Genomic DNA, 20,223 nt, shown 5'->3' on the forward strand with positions numbered 1-20,223 from the left:
CTGGACAATCATGAGTCAAGGAAACTGGAACTCAAGTTACATAGGCTGAGGCATCTTATAAAAGCAGTTCATGGCTTTCAGTTAGCTTGATTCAGGCACTAAGCACATGGTCCCACCACTACCCCGATCTTCTCAGCCCTCTCGGCTCGCCACTGAAATTTCGCATCTCAGTTCCAGGAACTGAGCTGGGTATACACCAAAGCAGCTACTCAGTGAGACCCAGGCTGAGCTAAGCAGCAATTCGCCTTGCTTTCTGGCTCCTGGAGAAATGACAACAAGGTGGATAGATCACACTTCTGACATTGAGCACCATCCACCCAGTGATCTCCTCTCCCCTCCCCCTGGACTTTACAAGTACTAGTCTTCTTTTTATGTTCTAATTCTTTAATTATGTATTCTGTTCCAACCCCTTTTTACTCATCCCCCCATCAACTCTGTCTTAGACCTGTCATCTTCAAAATCCTCAGTTTGGCCAGGCAGTGGTAGTGCCTACCTTTAATCCCAGCAATCAGGGGGAGATCTCCTAGTCTGAGGTCAGCCTGGTCTATAGAAAGCCTGTTTTGGGAGGTGGGAGGTTGTGGGGGGGGCATAGAACTAAAGTGTTATTCTTTTTCTGCCACTTTCATCTCCTTCACTTTTGGATTTGTCTTTCCACAGCTCTAGCATCTAGGCAAATATCTGTCAAACTAACATGTACCAGAATCATCTAATATACCTAACAGATGTATTAAAACGTGGACTGCTGAGCCTCGCCCTGAGAGCTTCTGATTGGTAGTTTAAGTCTTGCCCTGTGAATCTGCGAGTTCTCAAATGCCGACGCCTCCTCCTTTCAAAACTACTATTGTAGGCATCATTTGCTACATCTTGGTCCACTTGGAAATACTACTTTTTCTTAACAGAATTTCAGATTTTCTTGAATTCTTTCTTTTTCAGAGCTTCAAAGTATGCATACTTCCTGATTTCCAAAGGATTTACAGTCAAAAAGGAACACTCTGAAATCGGATCATCTAAAAAAGGTCAAACCACGGCTCCAGATTCAGATCCTGACTATCACTTACTAGTTGTGGCTCTGGGAAAGTTATTCAATCTTTCTCTGCCTCCATTTTCTGAAAACAACAATAATAAAAAATGTATGTAATAGGGTTGTTGTATATAAATAAACAGCATATCTAACACCTAGAAAAAGCTGTGAAACTTTGCTCAATGAGTTAGTTAATTATCATTACTACATGGTTGAATGTACATCGTAATAGCACCTGCTGACCGTGTTCCCCTTGCCAGTTTGCGTTAGCACCTTAGAGCCACGTCTGCGCTTAGAGGAAACAGGACATTTATTTATTATACAAAAGTAATTGTCTGAAACAAAGCAAAGAGCAATTTTCTAGAGAAGCTAGCAAGCATGCAGATAAATGTCTTAGTTACATAGTACAAAAATAAATGTGGACACTTCCTTTCAAACAATACCTATTTCATGTGTGAGAGATGCCCCTATCAGAGGGGAGCTCATTAAAACACTAGAAGAACAAAGTAGGAATTGACAGGAGACACAGGACTGATGGCATACCTCCTGAGTTGACAACACAAACCAGCCACAGTGGCACATGCCTGTAATGCCAGCACTTGGGAAGCAGAGTGAGGAGGATCAATAGTTCAAAGTCACCCTTTGCTACACAGGGAGTTTGAGACCAGCCCGGGTTACATAAGATCCTTTCTCCCTGATGTCAAAGTAAGAGATTCTCCTAAACAGCCTTTGATATTTCAGATGTCTGCTGTGTTTCTGCCCCAAAATTCCCCTTTACAACTTTATGTGGCCTTTTTCAGTACGGAGGGGCAGGGGTGGGGGACTCTACCACAACTTTAGTTCCTACTACTTAGTGTTTTAAACATATTTAGCACTGTACCATTCTTTTCTGTATGCCTGCTGGCCCCAGAGGCCAGATAAGGTGCTTGATCCCTTGAAACCGGTTAGAGATGGTTGTGAGCAGCCTTGTGGGTGCTGGGACTTGACCGTGGATCCTTTCTAAGAACAGCAAATACTCTCCCCTCCCCTTTGGTTTTTTGAGGCAGGGTTTCTCTGTGTAGCCCTGGCTGTCCTAGACTTGCTTTGTAGACTAGACTGGCCTTGAACTCACAGCGATCCGCCTGCCTCTGGGTGCTGGGATTAAAGGCGTGCGCCACCATGCCTGGCTACAGCTAATACTCTTAGCAGTTGAGACATCTCTCCAGTCCCCTACTGAATCCTGGAATAAGGAAAGTGTGCTTAGGGTGCAGGAGCAATAATGAATCACTGGCCGGAGTGGTGGTGCACGCCTTTAATGCCAGCACTCAGGAGGAGAAGCAGGCGGATCGCTGTGAGTTCTAGGCCAGCTTGGTCTACAGAGTGAGCTCCAGGACAGACAAGGCTACACAGAGAAACTCTGTCTCAAAAAACATCATCATCATCATCATCATCATCATCATCATCATCATCATCATCATCATATTATCACTGAAAGTTGGGGACAGAATCAGACTAGGAAGCAGAGAGATCAACCACTGGATCTTAAGTCAGGTAGCCCAGGGGTGCCCCCATGAAGTGTCCACTAAATGTACATTTAGTGTCATTTAAATGGCTATTAAATCATTATCCCTGGAGCACTAACAAATCCCGTTTCTTATATAAAGCAGTAACGGTAGTGGGTAGTTGAAAATATTTAGTGTCTTTATTTGGTAAAGGAAGAATATGGATCTTCATCTATATCCCTTCCACCATACTTTCATTTAAGGTACGTTAGCCCATAAGATTATACAAGCCTGTAGATGCATGACCAAGATTAACACTGTCCCTTAGACTAGCTTCTCAGTAACATTGGATAGTCAAATCTTTCACTCCAATATTAGAAATGAAAGTCACCAGAGAAATTCTCTATCATCTTTGATTAGACTTTATACTGCCCTTCCTCACACTAGAACAACTTGGAGTCAGACTGAATAAATGTATTTCCCCCAAAAGGAGCCCTTCAAATATTTAGAGTCAGTTTCGTGGTCCTATACTTTCTCTTTCTCAGGCTAAAAAGTACCAATCATTTTCTTCATCCTATAAGTTTTTAAATACTCATTTATTTATTTATTTATTTATTTATTTATTTATACAGTATTCTGCCTTCATGTGTGCTTGCAGGCCAGAAGAGGGCACCAGACCATATTATAGATGGTTGGGAGCCACCATGTGATTGCTGGGAATTGAACTCAGGACCTTTGGAAGAAGAACCAGCACTCTATCTCTCAGCCATCTCCCCAGCCCCCATTCTATATGTTTTACTTCAGTTACTATAGCTGAAAACTTCTGTTTCTCTTGAGAGGAGGCATATTACACAACTGAAATATTAAAATTCCAGCAAATACCAGTCTTCTACATAATGCTGTATCCATGCATGTAAGTTATGCCCCAGCTACTCCACAACCATGCTTTTTTTTTTTTTTTTGAGAAATCTTTCTTCAACATCTTAAATTTAGGCATAAAATAATGACTAGGGTGAGGTTTAATTCTCCAGTTGTCCTGTCTGTTCCCCTCTTAAATAGGTAAGAGTCCCTAAAAGGTACCATATTCCACAAGCCTTTTTATAAACCTCACAGCAGCTAGTATAGAATGATTACAAACATATCAAAGAGTTGACTGTCTTATCTATGCAGCCTGTATATAAGCAATTACAGAGGAAGCCACAAGTCATTTGCTGTATCTGGACAATACTACACACCCTATACAACACTCTCCTGATTTCCAGATCCCCTAAGAACAAACCCTGGCCTCGTTTTTGTTGCAGAGAATTGCTTTGTAAAGTCTACGAAGTTCTCATAAAGTTATTTTGACTTGTGGTGGCTAACCTCAGTTCTGGGTGAAAGGACAAAAGACATTATCAATTTACAATATCAATATAGCACCCTAAATATTTTTAATATACGAAATCTGTCTTCAGAATTTGCACATCTATTAATGAGATCTGATTATGTTACTTTTGACAGCCTAACAAGTAATAATAAAAATATCCTGGAATCCATGTTATATAGTCCCTACACTTACTTCAAAGGCTGGTCAGGAAATTCTGGGTGACCTTCTTGGTTTCTCCTTTAAGAAAGAGTAGATATTAGAGATTCTTGTGTTCAGAAAACAGCAATAGGGAGCCTAAAACTATGTGTTGAAGGCACACTAAATACTCGAACCTGCAATGTGCTCTGAATATAATTGGCCATGGTTTTAAACTCACAGCTGGGTGTGCTGGTATATGCCTGTGAATCCAGCACCTGAGAGGCAGAAGCAGGTGGGCCTGTGAGTCTGAGGCCAGCCAATCTATATGGTGAGACCCTGTCTCAAAAACCAAAAATAAAGCACTCGTGAGGCAGAGGCAGGGGGATCACTGTGAGTTCGAGGCCAGCCTGGTCTACAAAGCAAGTCCGCGACAGCCAAGGCTACACAGAGAAACCCTGTCTTGAAAAACAAAACAAAAATCCCCAAAATCAATTCACAGCAATATATTCTAACATAGACAGTATTTGCCATTCCACCTGTCTTTCCTGGACAATCATCTGGTAGGAGAAATTAAATAGTTTGTTCGAGAAAACTTAAAGTGTTAAACTATATAGCAATCTATAAGAGTAAGATGAGCAAAAAAAAAAAAAAAAAAGAAAAGAAAACAACGGCACGTGTGTGAACAATTTGCAAAAGCTGTTGGAAGTGAGAGAACTTAAATTGGGTTTTGACAGAGCAAACTGGATAGAAGCAGATAAGTAAGGCGTCAGGGAGTGGTGAACAGGACACAAAGGCAAATGAGCAAACACAACCATGTGGAAGTAGGCATCAATATGGTTTGTATAGAGACAGAAACGAAGGGGCCCCAACAGAACACACAATACACTTGTTGGCTGAAACAAGTCAAAGGAGTAGGTTCTACTGAAAGGCTTGAAAACAAGGTGTTGGTGGAGGACTAGTTCCATGAATAGGCAAGTGAAGTAAGGTAATAGCGTATTTTAATTAGCTACCGAGGACTAGAAGCACCGTGGATTGCAAACAGAAGAGGTATGGAATAGCTCAGGAGCATGTGAAATAGGCAGAAAAGACCGCTCACTAGCTATAAGGTTAAACCGCTGAAATAGAGACAAAACATACTTTATGATACAAATGAAAAGGAGGAAAGAGTTCAGGTCTACTCTAAGCATCTCTAGGGTTTGGGCAAGTTAACACTGGTAGGAAATTATAAACGTCTCAGCTATTACTTTGAGAAACAAAATTCATGTTGAGAATAGCTATGATCCCAATCAAGTAACTGAACTGCATTTTAATAGATGCCTCCAATGCCTCAACCTCAAGAGTGACAGGGGCGACAGAAAGTGATGGGGAGAATCTTTCAACAGCATCCCTCACACTGATACAATGGAGGTGTTTGCTTACTCCGCTTACAATCACTGCCGCCGTTGCAAACTTCACCCTTAGAAAAATTAGGATTATTCCGGGAAAGATACCCATTCACCCTCTGGGTAGCAGGATCTTGCCAGTTCCTCAGCTGTCAGAGCGAGTTCGTAGAGAGAAGGGAGGCGCCTGAAGGAGGCGGCCTCCCGAGGGGGTCGAGGAAGCAGGGCTCAATCGAAGAAGTAAAGCCACCGGTGCCAGAACAGTGAAAGACAGGGAAGGGACTCAGCTGAGGGGAGAGAGAGATCAAAGGACCGTTAAGCCCCTCCCAGGCTGGGAACCAAGCCAGCCCGGCCCCGCGCGGCCTGGCCCGGCCCAGCCCCGCTCCCCAACCTGGAAGTCCAGGAGCTCCCCCTCACCTGCTCAAGCTCATCAGACGACTGGGAAGCGAAGGCTCCCACTGTAGGAAACGCCACCGCAGCGCCAACCCGGAAGCATTGAAACCAACGGAAGTAACCAAGATGTCGCCTCGGCAACAGTGGCGCAGCCATCCTAACTCCGCCCCCTCCTTGCCTGAAAAGGAAGGCGGGAATGGAAGGGAACTATTAGGTTCAAAATGCCAGAGTCCAGAAGGCTGTGCAAAAGGTCGGGAGCCACCCACTTGCCTTGCGGGAGGCTTCCGGAGAGGAAGCTAAGGCTTGAGAATGTGGCAGCTTCTGCAGCTAAGGTGCTCACGGAGATAGGGCAGAGGCGGCGCCTTGTCATCCACCCACCTGGAGCTTACCAAAGAGAGCAGATGCTCTCCTTAGTCTAAAAAATGCGAGACCGTGGGAGTGTCATCACTTGGAGGGGTGGGGTGGGGCAAAGATAAACGTGGGAGGAATTTTTTTCTTGCTTTGTTTTTTTTTTGGGGGGGGGGAGGGGGTGTCAAGACAAGGTTTTTCAGCCTTGGCTGTCCTGGAGAGCACTTTGTAAACCAGGCTGGTCTCGAACTCACAGAGATCCGTCTGCCTCTGCCTCCCCAAGTTATAAAGAGTTACAGGCGCCACCGTACCTGGCTTGGGAGGATTTCTTTTGTTTTGCTTTTCGAGACAGGTTTATAGGTACAAAACTACCCAGCTTTTACATGAGTATGGAGCATCTGAACTCAGGTTCTTACACTTGTGTACCGTAATGATGAGCTGACTCCCTAGCCCCAACTTTCAGAGATTTTTGCTTAACACTTTAAAGCTGTCTTGTGGTTTTTCCATTAGTCTTCTGAACTATTTCTTAACATTGTGGATTTTTAAAGATTTGAAAACAACACATAAATGAAACAAATATTTTAAAAATGAAAACATATTAGTCAAATATATAAAAGTTACTTTAACAACATCACTCCTGTAGGAATAAGAATTTGTCTCATTTTAGATCCTAGTAATCTGAATACAGGACAATCTAACAGGTTATTTAGAGATCAACCTAAATTGGGCATGGTGGCACACGCCTTTAATCCCAGCACTTGGGAGGCAGAGGCAGGAGGATCGATGAGTCTAGACCAGGTAAGCCTGGTCTAGAAAGTGAGTCCAGGACAGCCATGGCTACACAGAGAAACCCTGTCTCGAAAAAAACAAAAACAAAGATCAACGTAAATTTTTACTGATTGTGCCATTTAGTCTTACTAATATTTTTAATAGTTGCCTACATATGATGGGTCAGAATATCAGGAAACATACTATTTCTTAAACTACTTGGAAAAACAGAACTCAGGAGGCAGAATCAGGCAGATCTCTGAGTTTGAGGCCAGCCTGGTCTATATAGCCCAGTTCCAGGACAGCCAAGGGTGCATAGAGAAACTTTGTTTCAAACACACACACACACACACACACACACACACACACACACACACACACACCTTGAAAAAAACTGCCTGTGTTCTGACCTAGAAGATCATTAACTTACATGAAGAATCTAGCCTTTGGTTTGAGAAATTTTTTGCCTATATTTGTTATATTGGAATGAAATACATTTTATTAATGTAGCATTATTTCTACATAAAAATTCAAGTCAAATGAAATTCTTACTACTAATAAACATCCTCTTCTGGAACACATGTTTCATCTTGTGCTATACCAACAGATAAAAAATTAAATTTCGTTCATTAAAAGTAAGGCCCGGGCCTGGACGGTGGTGGTGTAAGCCTTTAATCCCAGCTGTACCCCCAGCACTAGGGAGGCAGAGGCAGGAGGAGCTCTGTGATTTCAAGGCCAGTCTGATCTACAGAGCAAGTGGCAGGACAGCCGAGGTAGAGAGAGCAAAGCCATGGCCATGAGAACCGTGTTGACGGAGCAGAAGCAGGACCCAGGTAATTTGGGGCATGTGGCTAGGAAGTAAACAAACCAGCATGGAAGATTAGGATAGATGAATAATTGTCCAGCTCCAAGCCTTAAAGCTGGATGAATAAATTCAATAGGCCTCTGTTTCATTATTTAGGAGCTAGAGAGGGTAATTAGAAAAAGCCCCCTCCCCAAATTATAACTTATCTTTTCAAAAATCTTGTCTCAAAATAAAATAAAATAAAATAAAATAAAATAAAAATAAAAGCCTGGCAAAGACCAGCCTAGCCTACAAAGCCACTTCTAGGCCAGCCAGGGCTGCGTAGTGAGACCCTGTCTCAAAATAACAATAAGCCAAAAAGTAAGGGCATATGATACAGATGAGAACAAACGAAGACAAAGTGGAAGAACAGGATAAGAAGGTTACAATCAAGAGATGGTAATGAGCCCCCATAGGCTGAAAGGTGCAAGAGTATCGAGGAAATTCCCCCTGAACACTAAATTGTGTTCTACATACTTTGATGTGTTTGCTGTCTGGAGAAGAAAATAATGAAAATGCATGAGGCATTGAGTAAGGGGTGTGCTCAAGCCTGATAGCCAAGAAGACTTTGATAAAGCAGTACATTTTGTATAAGCAATCATTCCAACTAATCAAATTTAAGGGTTTTTTGTTTGTTTTGGTTTTTGTTTTTTTTTTCGAGACAGGGTTTCTCTGTGTGGCCTTGGCTGTCCTGGACCTGCTTTGTAGACCTGGCTGGCCTCAAACTCACAGCAATTTGCTTGCCTCTGCTTCCCTAGGTGCTTTGATTACAGGCGTGCGCCACCACACCCAGCTCTCAGCTAATATTATTAAAATCACTAAATGATTTCCCATGTAAAAAAAAAAAGATAAATCCCGCCAGGCATAGTGGCGCATGCCCTTCATCCCAGCAGTCAGGAGGCAGAGGCAGGTGGATCGCTGTGAGTTCGAGGCCAGCTTGGTCTACAAAGTGAGTCCAGGACAGCCAGGGTTACACAGAGAGACCCTGTCTCGAAAAAACCAAAAACCAAAGAAACAAGAGAGAGAAAAAAAAAGATAAATCTCAAGTGTCTTAGAAGAAAAGTACACCGCTCAAAGCGCTGGAAACCAGTCTGGAATTAGCTTTGTTGTAACTGATGTCTTTCCATTAGCATAAACTGTATCAACTGGATATTAGGGAGAAGAATGGAAAAAGGAATGATGAAAAGCATTGTTTTTAATATAAAATTCCATATCCACAAATCCCTAATAAACATCTGGGCTAGAGGGTAAGTTGTGATTACACAGTTTTCTTTTCAAATAGATAAACAAAATGATGGATATAGCATTACAGCTTGAAATCTGCAAGTCCATGCATGACATTAAAATCCAGATGGACTACCTCCTTCTCAAAGCAGATGTGATTTACACTACCCCATCACATCGTTTCTCTCGTGCACTGTTGATTTGGCTGGTTGGTGGCTTTTTGTTGTTCTTTCTTCTCTGTGATCCTCAACAGAATCCCAAAGTGCCTCAGAAAGTCCATATTGTCCTGCTGTCCAGAGGGAGGCAAGAGGTATGGCAGCTCAGTGCCCAGGTTGGTGAAAGAGACTATCAGTTCCTCTGTGCTGCCAGAAGCCAAGTGGTCCCCCACAACTATTTGGCTCTCTCATAAGCATCTGTTCATATCACCTGGTGGCTCCTACTCGGTAGGGTGGGTGGCCAGTTTAGTTTCTGCTTAAAGGGAGTGGTGACTGTCAAGGGGAGCTTTGCAATGGCCTAATCACAGGATAAAAATTAAATTGATGGGGCGGGAGAGATGCCTCAAAGGTCAAGAGCACTGTCTGCTCTTCCAAAGGTCCTGAGCTCAATTGCCAGCAACCACATGGTGGTTCCCAACCATCTATAATGAGATTTGATGCCCTCTTCAGGTTTGCAAGTGTACATGCAGGCAGAACACTATACATACTAATAAATAAATACATCTCTTTAAATAAAGAATTAAATTAAACAATTGCATAGTTGCAGATAATTTGCCCTTGGCGGAACAGATTTGGCCACTGACATTCTAAGACCAAAATATCCACAGTGTGATGTGGGGTGTGAGCAAGCTTCTTTCTCGCACTGGGGAAAGGGAGAGACGAGAGGACCAGAAGGGTGACAGAGGGGGAGGGAGACAACTCATGAATCCTTCTCTTACCAATCAATAGTCTTTCTTCCACATTTAGCCTCCTCTGCCTCCTCCTCCTCCTCCTCCTCCTCCTCCTCTTCTTTTTGCTACTTTGCCAGGACTAGCTTGGGAATCCTAAGTGGCCTGCTCTTCTGAGCTCCCAGAGGGACAGGAGCAAGTTGGAGGCGAGTACGTGTGTGTGTGTGTGTGTGTGTGTGTGTGTGTGTGTGTGTGTGTGTGTGTGTGTGTGTGTGCGCGCGCACGCGCGCGCGCGCAACAAAGAGGCACAGGATCAAAGTGCCTCTTCTCCATCACTACCACACACATACACCAATGCTCCACGAACACACCAAGTAGTGGGAATTTTTGCTCCTAAGGCAACAGCCAATGAAGTTCTCTGGCCTAAAGAAACTGGCCTGGCAGAATTCCCTTTTTACCACCAGTGCTCCCTTTGTCCAGCATGGGTCCTTTGATAAGGGAAGGGAAAGCTGCCTGTCCCTCAGAAAAGAGACCTGGGCCTTTTCTTCTCTAGGAGGTATGTTCCTCACTCTCACTCCGCCCGCCCCCTCCCCCTCCGCTGCCCACCCCGCTCTCTCAAATGCCTCCAACCTTGAGAGAAAAGCTCCTAGATTTCCCTTTAGTCTCCAGTTTGCTTCTGCCACCTGCTGGAAGGAAGTGGGAGGCTGCGAAGCAAGCACTCACAGGTTCCCTGAAGGGTGTGCTGCTGTAGGCATAGAAGACCGTCCCCTCCCTCCTTCTTCCTCCTCAAGTTTCCCAAAATGGACCAGAAGACACTGCTGCCGAGGCATGCTGTCCATGCTAAAGATGGCTGTCATCCTGCTGTCCTCGCCTCTCGGAAGCTCAGACCCAGGGAGGCTGAGCCATAAGAGGCTCAGAACGATGATGCTTAGCTCACAAAAAGGAGGAGTGAGTGTCCTTGGTCAAGTTGGATGTGTGTCCAGCGTTTTAATTTTCACAAGATAAAGTGGGCTTTAAGTTTCCAAATACATCACTTACTTGATTCCCCGTGTCTACAATACTTTCCAATATGACTATGAACCACAGAATAACACAGCAGGAAGAAAAATAGATCAAAAACAGTCTTCTTCGTTTTGCAGAGTAGAAGCAGCTACCATCCTGACAGCAGTTTTGCATTTGGTCTGAGGAAGAAAGTTGTTTTGTTTTTGTTTTTTAGAGACAGGCTTTCTCTGTGTGTAGCCTTGGCTGTCCTGGAACTCACTTTGTAGACCAGACTGGCCTCAAACTCACAGAGATCCACCCAGAACGCTGGGATCAAAGCTGTGTGCCATCATGCCCGGCTGAGAATGAAGTTTAAAACAGAGTAGAAAGGAACAAGACTTCAATACTGTTCAATTTGGAAATAGGCATAAGATTTTTTTTCAGATATAACCAGTTTTGGGGGTCTATGGATGCAGTTTAGACTTAAAAGGCCTATGCAGAAGAGACTTGTTAAGGAGGCAAATCTAGCTGGGCGGTGGTGGCGCACCCCTTTAATCCCAGCACTCAGGAGGTAGAGGCAGGCAGATCTCTGTGAGTTCGAGGCCAGCCTGGTCTACAAAGTGAGTCCAGGACAGCCAGGAATGTTACACAGAGAAACCTGTCTTGAAAAACTTAAAAAACAAACAAAACAAAACAAAAAAGAAGGCAAATCTAGAGCAGTAAGTTGCGTGGGGAAAGACAAGGTTTGAGGACAATGACATGGCAAAAAGGAGCTACGTGAACTCTGGGTTGGAATATAATGGAAACTATTTTGTTTTCTTTTTCTTTCTTTCTTTCTTTTTTTTTTTTTTGTTTTGTTTTGTTTTGTTGAGACAAGGTTTTTCTGTGTTATCCTTGGCTGTTCTATAAATCACTCTGTAGACCAGGCTGGCCTCGAACTCAGGGAGATCTGCTTGCCTCTGCCTCCCAAGTGCTGGGATTAAAGGTGTGCACCACCACCACCTGCCTGAAAATGATTTCTTATAATCCAGAGTTGTGGCGTGGGGGGGAGGGGGGAGGCGCGGCAACTGTAGCTAGAGATTTCTGTGATGATATCATCGGTAAGCCTTGATCAAGTGTCAGACCCCATAGTACCCACCCCCAGTTCATAAATGTACTACTTGCCTGCGTATGAAGGGTTCCAATGTAAACAAATTAGCATGATCCCAGCTCAATAAATCTGAATAGCTACATTGGTTAGCTATGGCCATGATGCAATTGAGACCAATGTAGGGGCTGTTTCTCATACTTTTGCTTGCTTTGAGGACCCGTTCCTCTTACTGGGTGCCTCGCCCAATCTTAATATGAGTGAGGAGCTCTTGTTACAATTTGATATGCCATGTTTGGTTGATATCCCTGAGAGGCCTGCCTTTAAGGGTAACTGAGAAGGAATGGATGGGTAGGGGATGGAAGAGGAAGAGGGCAGAGGGACAGAGGGAAACTGCAGTCAGGGTGTAACATATGTGAGAATAAATTACCTTAAAAGGACGTTTTCTTGATATTCTTGTTCTAGAGGAATGTGCTGGCTAGTTTTATGTCAACTTGACACAACCTAAATTGAGTCACTGGGGAGGAGGGTACCTCAATTATTGAGAAAAACACCTCCGCAAAATCAACCTGTATGCAGCCTTTAGTGCATTTTCTTAATTGGTGATTGATGGGAAAAGCCCAGCTCATTGTGGGTGGGACTACCTCTGGGCTGCCGGTCCTGGGAGCTATAAGAAAGCAGGCTGAGGGGCTTGAAAGATGGCTCAGAGGTTAAGAGCACTGGCTGCTCTTCCAAAGATCCTGAGTTCAATTCACAGCAACCACATGGTGGCTCATAACTACCTACAGTGAGATCTGGTGCCCTCTTCTGGCCTGCTAGTTTACATGCAGGCAGAATACTGTATAATTAATAAATAAAATTTAAAAAAAAAAAGCAGGCTGAGCCAGGCGTGGTGGCGCACACCTTTAATCTTAGCACTCAGCAGGAGGATCTCTGAGTTCGAGACCAGCCTAATCTACAGAATGAGTTCCAGGCAGCAAGGTCTACACAGAGAAACTCTGTCTTGAAAAACAAAACAAAACAAAGCAGAAAGAAAGAAAAGAAGAAACACCCATCTACTCCAGTCCTTAGTCATGGCAACTCCTGTGGGGGACTAGCTGGTGAAATGTTTTCACATTTATTATAACCCATAATGGTTTCCTTTATACTTCCTTCTCCTTGTTATACAACAAATTCCCTGAAGGCTAGGGCTGTCAGGCATCATTTCTGCAGCATTCTGTGAACAAACAGGACACTCAAAAAAAATACACTATCTTGGGGCTTTTTGTTTCATACTCAAGTGCAGCCTTTGTATGTGTCATTTTGATTGGAGGATGTTACATTCTTCCCAGCAATATAATTACAATAATAACTTCCCACATGGTGTTAGTAGGAACAATATGATGTTTTAAAAAAATAGTTTAATAACAATCAAATCCTCTAGTTCATGACATACTGGTCACAACTGAATTCTCACTATTTTCCTCTATTGGGCAGCAAGAACATACCATTTACATGGTTTCTTTTTTCTTTTTCTTTTTTTTTTTTTTTTTTGGTTTTTTGAGACAGGGTTTCTCTGTGTAGCCTTGGCTGTCCTGGACTCGCTCTGTAGACCAGGCTGGCCTCGAACTCACAGTGATCCGCCTACCTCTGCCTCCCAAGTGCTGGGATTAAAGGCGTGCGCCACCACGCCCGGCTTACATGGTTTCTTGATAGAATTATTTACATTTATAATTATTCACATTGCTAAATACAGGGGGTTCTCTGAGCTTTGTTGGCATTCATATTTACTTTTAAGATGAAATTCACCTAATATACAAGGACCTGTTTTACAGTGTTCAATTCAGTGGCATGAAATATTTTCATGCTAGACATCCATCACCTCTCTGGAGTTTTAAATCCTTTCATCATCCTCAGAACACTTCCTCCTCATTCACCCTCCACCCACACCCTGGCAACCACTAATTTCCTGCTTGTCTCTATGGATTCAACTATTCTGAATATATGATTTTTTTAAAACTTCAGACAGCATGTGGCTTTTGTGTCTGGTTTCTTCATTTTAGTAGGATGATTTCAAGGTTTATATGTGTTATACCATTTATCAGGACTTAATTCACTTTCAGGATAAATAATAGCCCATTTAGGAATGTATCACATACTGGGCAGTGGTAGCACATGCCTGTAGTCCTAGCACACAGGAGGCAGAGACAAGTGGATCTCTGTGAGTTCGAGGCCAGCCTGGTCTACAGCATGAGTTTCAGGACAGCCAAAGCTACACAGAGAAACTTTGTCTTAGAAAACAAAAACAAAGCCAAACAAAAAAGAATCACATACCCCTTGAGGTGGGCATGGTGGTGCATGCCTTTAATCCCAGCACTCAGGAAGGCAGAGGCAGGTTGATTTCTGTGAGTTCGAGGCCAGCCTGGTCTACAATGTGAGGACAGCCAAGGCTACACAGAGAGACCCTGTCTCAAAAAAAATCACATACCCCAACCACTGCATGAGGAAAAAAATAGTACTTTCATATAACAAAAAGGATTTTGTAAGCATGAATTGATAATAAAATAGATCAAAAACTTAAATATAAGGATTAGAATTTTAGAATTTAGAATTTTAAATATCATCTGGGCAAAGTGGTGAATGCCTATAGTTCCAGCACTCAGGGAGGCAGAGGCAGGAGAATCCCTTAAAAAGGCCAGCCTGGTCTACAGAGTGAGTCCAAGACAGCCAAGGCTACACAGAAAAACCCTGTCTCAAAAAAAAAATAAAAGCAAAAAGAAAAGAAAGATTTTTAAATATTTTAGGCTTGTGAAATGGCTCAGCTATTAAGAGCACTGGCTGCTTTTCCAGAGGCTCTGAGTTCAATTGACAACTACATGGTGGCTCACAACCAGCTATAATGTGATCTGATGCCCTCTTTTGGCATACAAGTGTATATGCAGACAGCACTCATACATTAAAAACTAATAAAGATTTTAAATATAGATATAACTTACAGTGACCTTTATGTTCTTTATATTTGATATCAAAGGCAAAAAGGAGGGAGTTAAATTGAAATTTAAAATATTTATAGCCAGGCAGGGTGGCACATGCCTTTAATCCCAGCACTCGGGAGGCAGAGGCAGGCGGATCACTGTGAGTTCGAGGCCAGCCTGGTCTACAAAGTGAGTCCAGGACAGCCAAGGCTACACAGAGAAACCCTGTCTCGAAAAACAAACAAACAAACAAACAAAAGTTTGTGCCTCAAGCAAATAAAAATAAGGCCACACATTGAGAGAAAATATTTTTAAATTATTATTACAAAATTATGATCAAGACTGTTAAAAGAACTCCTACAAGTCAAAAATATAAACAACTTACTTTTAAAATTCAGTAGCCGGGCATGGTGGAGCACGCCTTTAATCCCAGCACTCGGGAGGCAGAGGCAGGCAGATCGCTGTGAGTTCGAGGCCAGCCTGGTCTACAAAGTGAGTCCAGGACAGCCAAGACTATCACAGAGAAACCCTGTCTCCAAAAACCAAAAAAAACAAAACAAAACAAAAAAAAACTAAAATTCGGTGTGTGGGGTGAAGCACAGCAAGATAGCTCAGCAGGTAAAGGTGTTGTCTGCCAAGTCTGAGAAGCTGAATTCAATTCCTAAAATCCATGAGGTAGAAGGGGAAAAAAACCCAAGAGTTGTATAGACACACACACACACACACACACACACACACACACACACACAGAGAGAGAGAGAGAGAGAGAGAGAGAGAGAGAGAGAGAGAGAGAGGGAGATCTGTGAGTTCAAGGCCAGCCTAGTCTACAAAGTGAGTCTAGGACAGCCAGGGCTACACAGAGAAACTCCTGTCTCAGAAAAAAAAATTAAATGCAAAAAAAAAAAATGACTGCAATACTCCAATAGTTTTCTAAGAAAGATAAAATAGCTAGCCAACACAAGAAGTTATGCCCAACAATATGAATCCTGTGTTTTGGATTTGGTTGTATTCCCCATGGGCTCAAGTAGTTGAAATGTAGCCCTTACCATAACAGTGTTAAGCAGTAAGGAGAACTGAAGGGGTGGAGCCTAGTAGGAAGTCTTTGTATCATTGAGGTGTTGGCCTCAGAAGAAATTGATGCTGGTCACATTTGCCTTGGTTAGTTTTTTCTTTCTTTCTTTCTTTCTTTCTTTCTTTCTTCCTTCCTTCCTTCCTTTCTTTTGTTTGTTTTTGTTTTCCAAGACAGGGTTTCTCTGTGTCACCCTGGCTGTCCTGGACTCACTCTGCCAACCAGGCTAGCCTTGAACTCACAGAGATCCACCTACCTGGAATTAAAGGCATTTGCCACTGCCACCACTCCTGGCTTCCTTGGTTAGTTTTCACAGGAGAATTTCAATTAAAGAAAAGGCCTGAGCAGACCATAAGTGCTCTAACTTCCTGTGATTCTTCTTGCTCAGGCTTCCTCCACTCCATTATCCACCCAAAGGGACAGAGAACGAATGGTAAACAGCTAAACAGAGCAATTCTTATCTCTATCAGCAGTTGTGCTCAGCCAGAGCAGAAAGTCACATTCTTAGCTTAAAGGGGACTGTTTGCGCAATGTCCTTGAGAACTCTAAATTAGAGAAAGGACACTTTTAGCCAGAGGCACTCCTTGATGAGAAGATGCAATCTTCCCAGGAGCCGGGAAGAGGAGGGAGTAAACAAAGCTCTAAGGGAGCAAACTTCACAGTGCAGGGGAATGCAGGAAACTGTATGTTAAATGCAGGCTAATTCACTCCACCTCCACCATTTTAAAAAGAGATGCTGTGAATTTGAAAGAGGGCAAGAGGGGGTACATGGGAGGGGTTGGAGGGAGAAAAGGGAAGGGAGAAATTATATAATTGTATTATCATCTCAAAAATATTTAAATTAAAACAAGGAAAAGAAAAAAAACAAGAAGCAAACAAAAAAAACCCTACTACTTCAGGGATGGAGAGGTGGCTCTTTGTTTTAGAGCACTTGTTGCTTGGGTGAGGGCTAGAAGAGGGCGAAACACAGTGACTCACTCAGGGAACTGTAATTTACAGAGGCCCAGGGATGTGATGGTTATCTGTCACCAACCTGGGAACCTAAAGAAGAGACTTGGGAAATAAGATTGTGGGATTGTGCCTTTAGCGATAAAAGCACATTTTTAGCAGATAATAACCCTACAAAGCCAGTCGTGGTGGTGCATGCCTTCAAGCCCAGCACTCCGCAGGCAGAGGGCAGATGAGTCACTGTGAGATTAAGGCCAGCCTGGTCTACAAGGAGAGTCCAGGACAGCCAAAGTCACACAGAGAAACCCTGTCTTGAAAAACCAACAAAACGAGTGCCCTGAAGCCACCTTTCTACTTCCGGTCTCTGTGACCTTAGGAAGGTTCTGGCGTCTCCACACTGTGGGGGTCCCCCACTCTGGCTTGAGAAGAGCCATGGCTTCAAGCGTCGCCTCCTATATCAGCTGCCGGCACTCAGAAAGAGAGGGAGTGAGCTAGGAGTCCTCAGCAGTGGCCTACAGCCAGCTTAGTCAGATGGCTTTGAGACAGGGTCCTGCTACTCTGTAGCTCCCGCTGGCCTTGAACTCGCAATCCTCCTGGCTCACAGTGCTGGGTTATAGGTGTGTACCTCCATAGATGGTCCGGAAATCATCCCTTTATAGAATCTTACAGTGACCCCAAGACAGAGACCCAACCATCTTCCTCCCTAATCTGTGGCAAAGAACACACCTGCCACAGTTGCTCCGTTGTCAGCCGGTGGAGGCGGGCTGTGTGGGGAGCTGGTATCCCGTTGTCAACAACTCGCTGCGTTGCCATTTCATAGGAACAGAGAAGTTGAGGCAGCAGTGTTGGGCACAACCCAAGGCACACAGCAATACCAGCCAGCAGTCTCCCTGGCTCGGGTCTCCTTGCTTTCCAGAGGTGTTGCCTGTCTGTGGTGGGGCTGCTTGCTGCTGGAGTCACGGGGTCAGGCCTGGCCGGCAGGTCACAGGATACATCCCCCTTGGAGGAGCATCCAGGCCACCAGCTATCCACTGCCAGGCCTCTGTTCCCCCTATTCTTCATCTAAGTGTTAGTTCCTAAGTCTCCCCCAGACTCCTGAGCCCCAGGTATGTTTTCTGGGGGTCTCAGTGCCCACACCGTTCAGCGCCTTCTTTTCAGCCTACTGTTCTAAAGACTCTGCACAGCGGACTATTTGCATTAGAACTTGAGTGTATATGCGTGCAGCTGCGTGTCTGTCACGAGTGTGTCCGCTCCTGTGCACCTGGAGTCACAGGCAGTTGTGAGACGCCCACCATGAGTGCTGGGAACACAACTGTTTTAAACCTCAAAAAAAAAAAAAAAGAAAAAAAAAGAAAAAAGAAAACCCAACAAAACAAAACAAACACAAAAAAACAAAACCACAATGATAGCTGGGTAGTGGCAGTGTATGCGTTTATTCCCAGCACTAAAGAGGTAGGAGCAAGCGATCTCTGAGTCTGAGACCAGCTTGGTCTGTAGAGTTGAGTTCCAGAACACCCAGGGCTGCACAGAGAAACCCAGTTTTGAAAAACAAAAACAAAAAACAAAACAAGCAAACAAACAAACAAAAACCCTACAAATACTGGATGTGACAGATATGTTATCTGGTGCTGTGACAAAACACCCTGGCCTGCACTGAACCCTGGCCAAGACAACTTATTTTTTTTAAGACAACTTATTAAAGAAAGTGTTGGTATTGAGGCTCAGGAGTCCAGAGGGTTGTAGTCCATGACTACCATGGCAGGAAGCAGGCAGGAATGATGGTGGGCCCTCACATCTCCATCCACAAGCTTGAGGGAGAGAGCTACCTGGGAATTGTTTGGACTTCTTGAAACCTCGAAGCCCATACCCAGTGACAACCTCCTAATCATTCCCAATCAGTTCCATCAATATGCGAGCCTTAATTGGGGCCCTTCTCATTCAAGCTACCACATCTGAAGTCAATCTTTGTCATCCAACCAAAGAATACTAAGGGAGACAAAGGTAGCATGAATGAGAACGTTTTCACTCAGTTAATACTCAGCATCACATAGTTCATATCAGAGAGAAAATTTTGAAATGTAACCATCATAATAATGCCTTTGGAATCATAGTGCCCACTGCACTGAACATTGATGAACTAACCAATATTAAAGAGAAGTCATGAAGGTAGAAAACATGTAATTGAAACTCAGACTTTGCCAAATATCTCTACGAGAAGAAGTGTCATGTACATGAAATTCAGAACACATCATTCATTCAGCATCAGAGAATCCAAAATGGAGGGAAACCTTATAAATATAACGAATGTAGAAAAACTTTCAAGGATGACTTGGTCTTTAAAAGTCTACCATCATAATGCCTATACTGGAGAGAAACCCTATTAATTCAGTTTGAGTGTGGAAAGGCCTCTACTCTGATTTTATTTTAACATCAGTAAATTCTTATTGAAGAGAAGCCTTTGAATGTAATTCCTATGGTAAAACCTTCATTGATAATTTATATTACACACACACACACACACACACACACACACACACACAATTTGTTTGAGACAAAAATCTTACTAAGTAGCTTTGTATTACCTGGAACTTACTATATAGATCAAGCTAGCCTAGAACTTATGAGCTACCACACCAAGATTTTCATCTTTTTTGAGCATCAATTTATTCACACTGGAAAGAACACTTGTGAATATAACAAACGTGGAAGGGTCACTCACAGCTTGCCTGGTTACAAGCATCTGAGCACTCACACTAAAAAGAGGCCATAGACCTGCAATGTGTGTGGGGGAAAACTTTAATTGTTTGTCTGCCTTTATTTGACACCACAGAGCTCATACTGGAGAATGACTGCAGAGAGAATGAGAGACATGAAAAGCTGACAGCATCCCCCCCCAAAAGAAGCAGTCTAGACAGGAACTCTTTCAGCTTCTGATAAGGATACTGAAGTGTAGCTCTTCACAGTTGATGGCTTCTGGTGGAGATGGGGGTGGGCAGGGATTCAGTTTTCTTTAAGGAGCTGAGCACTGGGAGTTTGACCATGCTCCAGTGAGTATATGGGCAACAGAACTTAGAGTTAGCCGCCGCCTTCTTCTTCTTTCTTCTTCTTCTTCTTCTTCTTCTTCTTCTTCTTCTTCTTCTTCTTCTTCCTCCTCCTCCTCCTCCTCCTCCTCCTCCTCCTCCTCCTCCTCCTCCTCCTCCTCCTCTTCTTCTTCTTCTTCTCCCCTCCCCCCAGCCATCAGGAGACAGTGTAGGCACTGGTGAAGAACCCCCTGATCTTGATGAAGGTAGGTCTGTCAAGTCCTGTGTGGCCCTTCCTGGTAAGCACTAATCGCAGCCT

General features: G+C 43.6%; 1 protein-coding gene across 5 annotated transcripts in view; it reads right to left on the minus strand.

The window, feature by feature from the left end:
• SLC25A14 (solute carrier family 25 member 14) overlaps positions 1-5,956 on the minus strand; it is a 39,239-nt gene extending 33,283 nt beyond the window's left edge. The window contains exons 1-3 of one of the 5 annotated variants that reach the window (XM_084789137.1): positions 5,803-5,854; positions 4,061-4,105; positions 1,059-1,106 (exon numbers count right to left, since the gene is read on the minus strand). Coding sequence is in view for 3 of the 5 variants with exons in the window: in XM_084789134.1 (XP_084645260.1) it covers positions 5,803-5,934 (132 nt within the window). In the remaining 2 variants the exon portion in view is untranslated. Of the gene's footprint in view, positions 1-1,058; positions 1,107-4,060; positions 4,106-5,425; positions 5,673-5,802 lie in introns of all 5 variants that reach the window. The other 4 variants (XM_084789136.1, XM_084789135.1, XM_084789138.1 and 1 more) reach the window with 4 other exon arrangements.
• Between the last annotated feature and the right edge of the window lie 14,267 nt (positions 5,957-20,223).

This window comes from Acomys minous (assembly GCF_964271855.1).
Source record: "Acomys minous genome assembly, chromosome: 7".
Lineage (NCBI taxonomy): Eukaryota > Metazoa > Chordata > Mammalia > Rodentia > Muridae > Acomys > Acomys minous.